At 37.6% G+C, this 13,423-nt stretch overlaps 1 protein-coding gene across 1 annotated transcript in view; it reads left to right on the top strand.

The window, feature by feature from the left end:
* TRAPPC10 (trafficking protein particle complex subunit 10) overlaps positions 1 to 12,600 on the top strand; it is a 44,402-nt gene extending 31,802 nt beyond the window's left edge. Inside the window, exons 15-23 of the mRNA XM_065652588.1 lie at positions 2,091 to 2,232; positions 3,368 to 3,526; positions 4,673 to 4,902; positions 6,104 to 6,204; positions 6,659 to 6,785; positions 7,619 to 7,789; positions 9,000 to 9,177; positions 9,561 to 9,755; positions 10,543 to 12,600. Coding sequence (XP_065508660.1) covers positions 2,091 to 2,232; positions 3,368 to 3,526; positions 4,673 to 4,902; positions 6,104 to 6,204; positions 6,659 to 6,785; positions 7,619 to 7,789; positions 9,000 to 9,177; positions 9,561 to 9,755; positions 10,543 to 10,781 — 1,542 coding nt within the window. The 3' untranslated portion in view covers positions 10,782 to 12,600. The remainder of the gene's footprint in view (positions 1 to 2,090; positions 2,233 to 3,367; positions 3,527 to 4,672; positions 4,903 to 6,103; positions 6,205 to 6,658; positions 6,786 to 7,618; positions 7,790 to 8,999; positions 9,178 to 9,560; positions 9,756 to 10,542) is intronic.
* The last annotated feature ends 823 nt before the right edge of the window (positions 12,601 to 13,423 follow it).

Raw genomic sequence — 13,423 nt, 5'->3', positions numbered from 1 at the left:
GGTTTAAATTAGCTTTCATCCCCTTTTAAAACTAATTTTGAAATAAGAATCTACGTATCTGCTTTTGATAACTAAAAATTGATAGCTAGACAGAGCTGGCCAGGAGGTTTCTTTAGCATTCTTAGCATACGTTAAGTGCTCCACATTGAGATTTTAACTTTCTCTTTTTTTTTTTTTTAATTATTGACTTCTTTCTTGTCATAGAACTTTGTTTAGCCTGAAGCTTTCTGTAGGCTTACATACTCTGCCTTTCTGTTCCTCCAGTGCTGGGGCAGAAGTCACTAGAAATGTGCTTGGTACACATGCACAGGTGTGGATAGCAGGTATCTCAAGGTAGAAGCTGAGTTGAAGTCCTTGATGATACAATGGAAATGGCAATAATGTCATTTGAACTACCTACTGACCTGATTTTTTAGTTTTCTCATTCTTTTAAAGGATTGGGACAAGTTAATTGGATTTGGAGATGTCAGAGGTCTTGGTGGTGTGGGTGTAGTTTTCCGTAAATTAACATGTATGTAGAACTGGTTTTCAGGTGGAGAAGCCTTAGTAGAAGAAAGCTGTTAGAGACTGTTCTGAGCAGGCATTTTGGCTTTAGTGGGATCAAGAAGCCGTCTGAAACCATGGAAGAAGAGATATGGATAAAAGCTCGATGTAGCTCTGCTTTAAATTTGCCTTGTTCTGCATGTTTCTGGTGGCTATTGGATAATGGACAGCCTCACGCTTATAACTTTCCTATTTTCCCAACCTTTCATTCTTGAAAGATCTTTGCATGAGAAGACTGCTCAGTGTGAATCCTACTTATCTTTAGATAGTTGTTCAAAGCATGACTTATCTGTCCTTAAAGGGAAAAATCTGAATATATAATGATTTTTGACAGTGTATTACTATGATAAAAACTTCCCTAGATTTGAGGTGCAGTATTTACAGTTGCAGTATTATAATATAGTGTGTCACTCCTACTGGATTACATAGCTGGCCAGAGGATCTAACCTGCTGACAACTTGTTTTCTGAATTTTCTTATAGTAATCTTTAATTGCACTACTTTCACAGAAAGAGTAATGGCTGTGTTTCTAAGATAGACAGGGAGTTTGATTCTCTCTTTAGACTGATGATTAGCATTATTTATGCTGATAGCAATCTTTCAGTGTATTTTTTTCAAGTTTTAAAAGAGATCAGAAAGCATTATCTCAATTCTTCAGACCAGTATTCCCATCCTATGGTGAGGTTTAAAGTACGTACGTATTATGAAAGACTTCACTCTTGCTTTTCTGTTTATAAAGTATTCAAGGGATTAAATTTAGTGACTTTAATGTCAAAATGTAGAATACTAAATTTCGGTCAGGATTTGCTTTGTAAATAACTGTGGCAGTGAAGTTTGAATCTTAAGTAATTACAGCTTTTCTCCATAACTTCTAATCTTATTCTTTAGATTTAATTATAGTCAGCATCAATATTTATGTATTACACTTGGTAAGATGGCACATAGAAAAATAAAACATTTCCTATTCCCTAGCAGCAGTAGCTAAGAGCAGACAGAACCAAGAATAAATATACTAGCAGATGTTACAGATTTGCTTTTTATGATGTTATCGAAAAAACATCTAGAATCCCATTATTCAGGGTAAAGGAAGAATTTGAAATTAAATATGTATGTACTAGTTTTTTGTAAGCATTCACACAGGGTGTGAGGTGTGGAAAGTGTGAAATCAATAGCTTGAGCTGAAAGCTGTGCCTTACATAATGTTGTAGGATTTTATGAATGTAAGCCAAATAAGCACTTTGCTTGCTAAATATCATTTCAGTACTTAAAAAATATAATGATGTTTTAGTGTATGTGGTGCTTGGTGGGGGTGGGAACAACTGACCAACAAGACAAAAAGCCCCCAGAATATCGATTTGTCACTTCTGGCTTAATGGGGCAAAAGGTGCTCCTTTGTGAAAATCTTGTCACTTACTCAGAGAATGAGTCTCAATTTACAAATGCAAAGTATCTGATAAAAATGAGCTGAAAACACACTGTTCTTTAGTAGAGGGTTTGTTCTAGAAGTATTTTCTAGAGTGAAAAATCCATTTAATGTTTTCTTCAAAGGCCAAAGAACCTGGGACATACACACTCAGGCAACTGTGCACTTCAATTGGAAAAGTACAGTTTGTCCTTCTTCATATTTACCCAATTGTGCAGTATGATGTATATTCTCAGGAGCCCCAGCTAAAAGTGGAACCAATGACTGGTAAGTACAGTTGCTGTGCTGAAGTTATTTTGATTATTTCTGTGGTACTCTTGTGGGACTAGATAAAGCATTTTCTGGCTTGAATATTACTCTGAATTTTTTTGTTTTAATTTTGAGTCTAAAATAAACTCTCACTTTTCAAATTATCCGTCAAGCATGCTCTGTCAACAACGGCTAGTTTTCAGCAAACAATTCCAGTGCTTGGCTCTGAGACTCGTAGTATCACTTTTGAGCGTGGATTTGAACATGTAGTGTCACTTTAATATTGGGTATGATTTGAGCTGCCACACAGATCAAGAAAAGTGAATAATTACATTTGTAATTGACTGAGCTCTTTGTTGGTTAGTTCAGTGATGCTGCAGTCTCTTTGGTATTTGCAAGAAATGTGTAAGTACTGGGATTCTCTACTAGAGGTGATAATATAAACTTAATAAAATTTAATACTGAATGCATCCATTGGTTTTATGGACAGCTGAGCATTAGTTGTTGTAGCGTTTATTAAAGTTTATAAATGGAAGTTAATAGTGATTTTGTTTTCAGGCTATTAGTTGAAGCAGTTGAGGAGTTAATATGCATTTTGTGCCATCATTCCAATTGCAGGGGTTGCAGTGTGTGGCAATGGAAGGACAAGTATATTGGGCATGAATCAAATTAGCTACCCGTATGAAACTGATGGTTGTGATTCAGATATTTGAGAGTCTTTGTGCCATACTGGCATTCTTGTTATCTTGATTATGTAAATATAGCATGTGGATATGACTGGTATCATAAGTTAAAAAAAAAAAAAAAGCCGTCTACAACCTGGAGAACTTAAGAAAAAGCTTGGTGAATTCCTTGGGATTACTATATTTCACTGAATTCAGTGCTGCCTGAGCTACACAGTATTTGAGCCAGCTTATCTAAGCCATCCAAGAAACAGTGATTTTGGTTACTCAAGTTGAAACAAGCAGTTCCTCCACACTGGTGTATCTGAGCTGAGTTTAATGTGTTGCGTAACACCAAAACCCTACATGCTTAAGTTACCCTAACGTGTGACACGTGGCCTGGGAATATTGCTCACAGGCCTTAGCAGTGCATTGTAACCAGCTACCGATGAGTACTGGAATCTGTTAACAATTTCTGATTTCTTCTTCAGATAGCCTTTTGGCTGGCATTCCCCAGAAGGTGAAATTCACAGTGACAACTGGTCACTACACACTGAAGAGCGGGGATACTTTGCAGCTCAGTAATGCGGATGCCATGCCTATTCTATACCATCCAGAGAGCAAGGCAGTGATCTATTCCAACACCAGAGGTAAGCAACAAAGTAAAAATTAATAATCTTGAAGTGGCTGAAAATTCAGTAATCCTGAAGTAAACCTGTACTTACAGTATTAAGAACACTTTTTCAGTAGTCGTTATTATGAACACTTCTAGGGACTTGCAGCTGAGTACTTCAGTGCAAGAAAGATCTTAAAACTTTTACCCTCAACATAGTAGTATGAATTCTTCAGCAAACGTAGCTGGACAACTTTTACTTTCATGGATGAAATTCAGTAGGCAGGGTGAAACTGCTGCTGAGGTGAGCATCTGTCATGAATTCCAAGTGAATCGTGGTGTTCTTTTATTACTATGTGGGCTCTGTTTTAACTAGACCATTTTTATTGTGAGGTAGTTGTGAGTAGGCTTTCACATAGTGCTCTTGTAAATGGAGCATTCCCTTTGTCCTGTGTTTCATTTAAGCAGATGACAGTCCCTTTTTTTTTCTGAGCATAAATACTGTATAGTGGCCTTGGTTGTTCAAATACAAGCAACTTTTACGTACATGGGAAGGACAGTCTTGACAGGCTTGATGAAATTAAGATAGACTATAAGATAGACTGAATTAAAATAGACTATACAGAGGTACCCCATGTGTAATATTTTGAAGACAGATGATGACTGATAACCAAGAAAACTGACTCGTGTTCAATAAGTTGTAAGATTGCTTAAAGTTAAATTATGAGACTAAGGAGGTGCAGGACATGGTAAAAACTTCAATAGGTGTCATATGGTGGACTAAAGTAGCTCCTTAGCTAGTTTGAAACTTGTTATCAAGTTGTCCTCTTAGTTCTTTCTTGAACATTAGAAGGGACTACTACACAGAATGTAGCGGTTACCTTCCTGCGGTTTAAGAAAGATAGAGCATTGCTCTTGGAATTTGTGAAAGGCAGTGGTACGCAAGATGTGCAGATTATAGCTCATTTGAAGAGGTTACTGTGGAGTTAAATAACGTGGTTTCTCACTGCTGTTTTTGCAAACGTGGTGGCCTTGCTAGGAAATGGTTATGGCATCACATATTTTTCTATGACACTTAGCTTTTTAGGCTAGTTTCATTACTTAGTTACAGATTAAAATGAAAATTGGGAAAGGATGAACATGTGTTAAAACTATTTTTTTTCCCCATTCTACACAACTGTAGAAAAGATCTCGGAATCATCATTAAGGATTCAGTCTTCTGAAAAGATCACAAGCATCAGTTTGCCAGTAGCTCCTGCGTATCATGTGATTGAATTTGAACTAGAAGTCATGTATTTGCCATCAGCCACAGAATCTGCAGTGGAGAAAGAAAATACTACAAATAAAGAAGTTCACAGAAAAAACAAAGAGAAGCAGAAACAGGACAACTGCATGGCTACAGTTGACCAAAAAGTAAGATGTTAATTTAATGTTTTTATTATGAAATCTGTTTGGTCACAGGGGCATACACTTCACAAAACAGAAGTGGTGGTGATGTGCGGTGGGAAACTTCTTGCACTGAATGAATTTTTCCTTAAATGTGTGCATACAAAAATCACAGCAAATATTACAAATGTAAAGAAAACATAAATATAAGCAGAAATATACACTATGTTTACTATATTGCCAACTGTTCCATGGGCTAGTCGTTTGAGTTTTAATATTCTAACACTTGCAGTTTATATAGAATGAGGGACACTCATGTCTCTGTAAAAGGTGGCCCGGTGGTCTTTAAATTCTTCATTCTGACTCATGGGGAAGATATTTCTTCCACTTGCAAAGAATCTGTGTGCTGTGTTGAGCTGTTTCAAGCTGTCACATTATTTAGTTGGAGGTAACTTTTCTTGTTAATTATGAAGGGCGACTTAAATAAGTGGTATGGAAAGAAGCTCTTCAGCTGAGGGCAAAATGCTCTTTAAACCATCACCTTTCACAGTGTTGTTCCTTGTTAAAATTGACCAAGTGTGCTGCCACATGTCCTTGTATGTGAAGAGTCAGGTAAAAAGGAATAGCTATAGACTAGCATTGCTAAAATGTGATGTGACGATAGATTTTTTTTTTTTTCTCTGCATATAAAAATATGCTGTTAAATATATGTGCTTTGCAATTGGAAGAATGGCAGCATTCACTTCAGAAGTTCTTCAGTTAAATGTGCTGCTTCAAGTTAAATATACATTAAATATGGTTTTTAATATTTTAGCTTTTATTTGATATATTAAAGTATTACAAAAAATTTCAGTAATAGATCTTATAGCAATTTATTTGGTATTGACCTTTTACCAGATTATTGTATTAAGATGCTATTGGTATTGTTAGTGTCTTTTTATATTTTCTTCTATTTTCCTTCCTTTATTTGTAGTTTTCGGAACTGGGTATGGCAATTTCCACAGGAAAAACTTGTTCAAGATTTCATATTCTGCTCAGAGAAAAACAAAAACCTAACATTTTGTCAGATTAGTTTTGACATACTGATTTTTTTTCTTTTTTCCCCCTTTCCAGATGCATTAGATGTAGACACTTGCTGAGAAAAGTTTTGCTTAGAAATGAGAAGAAAAGCAAAGTTGTTATGCCAAAGACCATTACAAATAAGAACTTTGTTCTCTTTTTCCTTTAGGTAACCATTGATTGTCCTTGGTCGATTTACTCCACTATTATTGCATTAACGTTCTGCATACCTTTTAATGCCAAGCATTCCTTATTGTCAGCTGGCAAACGGTAATGTACTCATTAAGTATTTATCATTTCTGTCGTCTTAAAAAATACAGAGCTGGAGTTTCATAAGTAATATTTATAGCAGCCTTTTTTTTTTTTCAATTGGGCTTTTGTTATCTTACACAGCTTCCCATTGGAAGCTTGTGCATTTCCTCTAGTATTCTCTCATAACAATAAAACAAATTTGTGGTTTTAGCTATTTTGGAACTAAGACCACAAGATAAACCAAGCTAGCCTATTTCCGTGTAGTTACTTGTTTTCATTTAATATGAAAGAGCATGTTCTACAGCGTTGTTGCTACAGACCCAGAAGTATTGAGGAGAAGATTGAAAGAAACAAATATATCTGCCATTCTGGTTTTGCTTGAGCTGTGCACTTTGAAAACAGTTTTACGGACATGCATGCTTTCAATGTAACTATTCAACTTTTGTTGAACAAACTGTGTTGTGTTTTTCAGGAAGTATGTGCAAGTCTGTGTACAGAATTTGTCAGATCTCTGTTTCCAGCTTTCAGACAACAGCCTAAAAAATTCTGCCGACTGTACAGATTTGCAGCTGGTACCTCTGAACCCTGAATCTCAACAGGTAAAGGTTCACTTGGTGGTTCATGAGCTTGTTGGCAGGACAGGTAGATGAAAGGTCTTAGTGAAATTATTAGCATTTCTGCACATAGATTTTGTAGTAAGTAAGGCTGATAGCTGATGTTAGGTCAGACCTTTGTCAACCTCTGAGTAACTTTGCTTCTTAAAGATGCTTTAGAAGGCATTTACACCTGTAGATCTCAGATTAAATTCTAAAACTTGAAAAGATTATTAGACGAGTTTTCAAACTTATCCATTTGTTTCATGCAAAGCACTACATACCTGCTTGAAAAACAGCTATGCAAATGTAATATCACTAATATCACTGTTAACATTTAATTTGTTCATCTTACAACTGCAGTTTGGCATTAGGTTTTAGCAAAAAAATCAGGTAGAGACTTTTCCAATTAAATGCAGCTGTAAACTAGTTAAGTTGCAAAACGGTCTCCTTGAAGTTTCTTTCAGCTTTGTCTGAACACCATATTAAATTGGTCATTCTTGGTGCCTAGGAATAGTCTATACAAACATTATTAATATCTATATTAAATTTGACTTTTGAGTAAAATATTTTTCACACGTACTTGAATGTGTTCTTTTTTGAAACACTGATTCTGACAGTGAAATGTATCCCTCCTTTTAATTAGATGTGCATTGTTAAAAAAAAAAAGATCACTATTAGTTATTTTGGTTGCATATTTTCCCTAATGATTTATTTGACACTAAACAGGTAATTTGTTTTTATAAACTATATTAATACCAGAACAAACAAACGTATGTGCATTTCCACTTCTTTCTGAGAGGAAGTAAGGAGCTAATACTATAAACATTCTCTTTCAGGTCATATACAGTAAGCAATCAATATTCTTTGTATGGGAATTGAAGTGGACAAAAGAGCTTCCTCTCTCCTTGCAGTGCCTGTTTTCAGTCAGCTTTTGTCCAGCTACCTCTGAAGAACAGTCTCTTACCCTGAAGCCGTTCACTTATGAATTCCAAGTGGAAAATTTTTTTGTAAGTACTCTTCTAAATATAGCATATGCTAACTGAATATGGTTTACTCATATATTGAAAGGTAAAGTCAAGAAATATATTGGAAAACTTCTGTTTACATAATGAGATTGATAACAACTTAGAATCATTGGAAAGCTAGTTTGCTGGATGATAAGACTGAAGCCTGATATGATGTCTCCCATGGAGACACTCCTCAGATTACTGCACTGCTTTTTCCCCCTCTCCAAAGCAAATTGCAATTTCCAAAAAATCTTTGCTATTGAAAGCATTTGAGTTGTTTTTTGTAGTGCTTGAGATAAGCTCCTCTAATGAAATATTTAGGGTTCTCTAGGCCATTATCTTAAATGTTTCTTCTTTCCCTTTATGGACAATCTTTTTATTCCTTTGATCAGCTAGGAGGCTTATAGGCTAGATATAACTTCTTATTAAAGGAATTCTGTGAACGTTATTTAATCTCATCTCTAAATTCAGTCTTGTGTTACCCTTTTTGATGCTTGGGTAAAAAGTAGGAACGTGAGAAGACTCTAATTTGGTTAAGTCCTTTTGTATGTTGTCAGTGTTGCTGTGTTTTCTGCCTGCTATTACAAACTGGCACTGAGCAATATTTTGTGTATTTGTTTACCTACTGGCATGTAACTAGCATTTGTTGGCACTTGTGTCAACATCTTTCTGAAGTTTTTAAGGAGAACTAATTGCATTAAAGAGTGGAATTTTTTTTTGGTAGAAACTGAGTTTTGCAATAATTTATATGTAATAATAATTTTGTAAAAATTAGCTCTCTGATAATGTGAGCATTGTTGTTCTGGGGACTATGATGGTAAGAGCGGTGAAGGAGTTCTCCCGTATTACTCAGATTCTGAGTGATGTGTCTGGAAAGTGAGGAGCCAAGAAATTAGTAAGTTTTGTTTAAATAGTAAGAAGATTGGTGTCCATTTAGGAACATTGAAAGGCTGAGTTAAAGCACAGAAGTGGAGGTAAAAGTGATGTGTTCGCTTCTGGTATCAAAATCAGACTGAATCAAATTTGATTTCTCTATTTTCTCAAACTGAGCAAGATAATGAAGTGAACATTACTTATAACTGAATCTTGCATTAAAAATATTTAATGGATGTTAAACTGAAGTTTGTACTGCATCAATTGTCCAGTTCAGTTTAAACACAAGTAAAATGCCTCTTTTTTCTTGATAACAGCACTGTTTTCTTCCTGACAGACATTGTATCGTGTGAAAACTGAAATTTTTCCACCATTGGGGGCAGAGTATTGTAGAACAGGCTCACTCTGCTCTTTAGAGGTGTCTATCACCCGACTTGTTGAACTCTCAGAGGTTGACAGAGATGAAGCATTAACAGAATCAGATGGCTATTGCACAACAAAACTTATGTATGAGGGTAAGAATATTTTTCTCAAGCATATTGACAAAATTCCCCAGTTTTGTCTTGATAAAGAAAGTCTGGCAGACTTTCTACGGCATATATTCTTGTATTTTGAGTATGGCTGCTCAGTAAAGCAGTAGACTGATAATATTTTTTTTCCTCATGAATGTGTCTTCAAGTGGAATATAAATGCTGTTCAGACTGGATGGATACATGCTTGAGGCCTAGCTATGGTCCCTTTTGCACAGGGCTGTTTACCTTGCACAGCTCTTCACCGATAGAAGGTGGTGGGCTTTTAGATGTTGCAAAAATACTGATTTTAAGTGTTCTGAAACTATAGTGAGGGTTCTCCATTTTTCAGAAAAGATCTTTATAGTGTTTGCTCTTTATTCTTGCAGTTGTTGACAACAGTAGTAACTGGGCAGTCTGTGGAAAAAGTTCTGGAGTGATATCTATGCCTGTAGCAGCTCGAGCAACTCACAAAGTCCACATGGAAGTGATGCCGCTGTTTGCTGGATATCTACCTTTCCCTGATGTCAGATTGTTTAAATACCTCCCTCACCATTCCGCTCACTCCATGCAACTTGATGCTGGTAAAGCTATCTTTACATGGCTACTTACAGAAATGATTCTGCTTCTTCTATGTTCTTTTGTAAAGAGAAAAGCAAAGCAAGGAAGTACATTGACTGTTAGGTGTCTTTGTCACTTACCTTCACGCATAATTCTGATTTGAAACCTTTAAAATGATGCTCTAACAGGAACTTTGGATTCAGGTTGCAAACTTAATCTGTGAGGAGGAATAATAAATGCTTTGTTTTCTTAGATTTCCTTTAAAGATTATTGTGCAAATTAGTTGTCACTGGATTTATAATCAAGTCAAAACTACTTGATAACCCTCTAATACTGCGGTTTCATTGTCTGTAAACTGCAAATCTACTGTCTCTCCATTAGCTTTGATTTTTTTTTTTCAGTTTTGAAAAGATTAAATATAAAATAAAAGAACTGCTGCAAATTTGTGGCACATAAACCAGATTAGGTGAAGAGTTTAAATTACCACAGTCACCTAGAGTATTTATCTGCAGAGTGGTCCCAGCACTGTGGTGAGAATTCTCTTGTGCAAGCAACTTAAGGTTTCTCAGCAGAGATTCAGGAACTGCCAGAGTGCATCCTTCTAGCCTGTGACAAATGTGAGGTAATGCTACTTATATTGGTTTCTAAGGAAAATTTAAGTCGCTCTGTTACATCTGCTGGTGGCCAAAAGCGTACACAGACTGTAACTGTTAACATGTGATAAGTTGACTGCACGTCTGAGCTCTGAGATAATTTTGAAGTTCTTTAATCACTCCACAGAATAAAACTGTGGGTTTATGTTTTAAACAGATAGCTGGATCGAAAATGATAACCTGTCTGTGGACAAGACTGTAGATGATCAAGCCGACAGCAGCAGCACGAGGAGCAGAGGCAGCTCGCATTCTGCAGCCAGCGGGGAACACAAAGGTTTGCCAATGCCCCGGCTGCAATCCTTCTCATCAGGGCAGGTCTTCAACTGCAGCGCAGGTATGCAAATTCTTGTCATTCCCAGCAAGGACGACCACGTTCTGGAAGTCAACATCACGTGACAACTCGGTGTGAAAGCAAGGAAAACAAACCCCATTAGAAACTGGATACGAAAGCACTTTAAAGGATTATGACCTGATTCATCTTTGTTGTACCATTCTAACTCTAAGGAGACCTATGGCGCTCGACACGTACTGGCCATGGAAGCACCAGACAATTGTATCAATTTAAATGTACAGTGAAGCTTGTGTCAGCTAGTTTATATTGCCACTTTAGTATGTTTTGTGTAAGCTATTGGGTTTTCTCCTGTCAGTCACATCCTGCATCACAACACAGGGCAACAAAAACAAAAAAAATCCAAATATTTGGACCACTACTTTTTTTTTTTTTTTTTTTTTTTTGGTCTGGCAGCTGATGAAATTTGTTTCATGCTTCCTACATATTTTAGAATTTAGAGTTGATGATATAATTATCCAAATATTGGATTTTTGTGTAATAATTTACAGGCTTTCCACACGTGCCAGAAACACAAGAAAACATACAACAGGACATTCACTGGTGTAACAGTTGCTTTTCTGTTTTTTTTAATCATTATTAATTCCTGTCATTGCAATTTTATATTAAACTTCCATTGTTTCCATACTTAGATGCATGGAAGAGCTACTGCTATAAACAACTGAACAAAATTCCTTAATTTTTTGAGGCTTTTTCCTTCACAGAGTAGACACTGTGATGTCACATATTATATGTTTTGTTTTGTTTTGTTTTTTTTGTGGCAAGGGTTGGGTCATCCTCTTGCATAGTTCTTACCAAAGAAAGATATTGATAGAATTTAATAATAAATTATTTGGTGTACCGAGTTCCCAGATTGATTTCTTTTATTACCATTTCTAAGTGGCTTGGTTTGCTGTCCCAATTTTTAAATTGGGGCAAAAATTTCAGTATGATATGATACTTGAACAGTAAACCTTTCATCTTAAAGGCTTAATGTAATTATTACTGATTAGAGGCCAGACTTCCTCATTCATGATGGAAGAAAGAGGTTGGTTTGATATAGGAAAGCTTGCAGATGTAGAATAATTGTGAAGCAAAGTTAAAACATGTAACTTAAAGAATTTCATTATTTATATCTGAAATGTAAATACAAAAAATGTAAAAAAAAAAAAAAGTGTAATTTTTGTGAATGTTGCAAATCCACCTGTGACTGGAAAAATTACAACTCCTCCTGATGTCCTGCTTCTGATATTGAAACTTGTGCATTTAATGTGAGAATGACCTTTTCTACGTGCAGATCTATAATGGTGTGTTGTCAACAGACTCCACAGAGGAAGACTGTCCCATATCAAATACTGTCAGTAAAGCTGAAGTGAGGAGCTGCTCATTAGATAAATTCATTGGTGTTATTTTTTTCTAAACTCAGGTTTTGCTAAATTACGAAGCTGAAGAAAAGCAAACCCTCTTTCCAAAAAGAATCACAATTACATTGAAAAATGAATAGGCACCCTGTGCTGGTCTAAATTTTTTTTAATTATTATTTTTTATTTTTAAAGAATGTCTAAATAGATGTATAAAGTAGACCTGCTAGCTGAAAATGTTCTTGTTATGCATCTTCTTTCTGTGAAGGAATGCCCATTCTCTGTGCAAATCATACCATTTTATTCTGGATAAAACCCAAAGCATCATTAAGTGTGAATGACTGCTGGGATTCTTTGACTGGAAAAGGTAACAAGTTAGTGACTTTGACACTGCAGGTATTATAAATTAATTCCATTTTCATGGTTTGCTATAATATAAATCATTTTTCACATTGTTCTGTAATATACTGTTAGATTAAACACGCTGTACTAAGATTGTTTAATGAAATTGTAAGCGTTACAGTTCTAAATATACATGTTTTAAAAAGAAATTCAACTTCTCTGCTGCCGTGACTGCTCCTGTTTTCCTTTTCTTTGAAGTGACTGTTTTACCTATTCTAGCCAAAGTTATTTTAATGGAAAAATACTTTCTAAACTTAAATGAGGGCACGTATTTAGAAGAGCAGTCTCCAGCGTGCTCTTGGGGTATCAGGGTTGCCCTTTTCTGGCCGCAGGGGAGCCGCCCAGGGCTGCTGCCGCCAGCCAAGCGCAAGGACGGGCACGGTCCGTGTTCGTACTCCCACTTCGGCCCCCGCAGAGCCCGTCACGGGCAGGAGGCGACGGCCCGACGGCGCTGTCCTGGGTAGAGACGCGAACGGCGGGATAGGCGAACGCGGCCCCGGCTGCGGGGGCCGGGTGACCGCACGGCCTGTGCCAAGGGCCGTATGCGGAGCAGAGGAGACTAAGAACTCGGAACGGGCTCAGTCGTGGACTCCGTCTGTTCTGACAGCACTTTCCCGTCTCCACCTCGGAGCGCCGGCCGCACCACCACACTGGCCTTGTGCCGTGGCACCAGTGGCCACGCCCCCACCCCCGGCTCGGCCACGCCCCCACCCCGGCTCGGCCACGCCCCCACCCCCGGCTCGGCCACGCCCCCACCCCCGGCTCGGCCACGCCCCCACCCCCGGCTCGGCCACGCCCCCACCCCCGGCTCGGCCACGCCCCCACCCCCCGGCTCGGCCACGCCCCCACCCCCCGGCTCGGCCACGCCCCCACCCCCGGCTCGGCCACGCCCCCACCCCCCGGCTCGGCCACGCCCCCATCCCCGGCCCGGCCACGCCCCCATCCCC

This window comes from Caloenas nicobarica, chromosome 1, assembly GCF_036013445.1.
Source record: "Caloenas nicobarica isolate bCalNic1 chromosome 1, bCalNic1.hap1, whole genome shotgun sequence".
In the NCBI taxonomy this organism is placed as follows: domain Eukaryota; kingdom Metazoa; phylum Chordata; class Aves; order Columbiformes; family Columbidae; genus Caloenas; species Caloenas nicobarica.
Note: the sequence above shows the minus strand (reverse complement) of the source record. Positions and strands in the feature narration are given on the sequence as shown.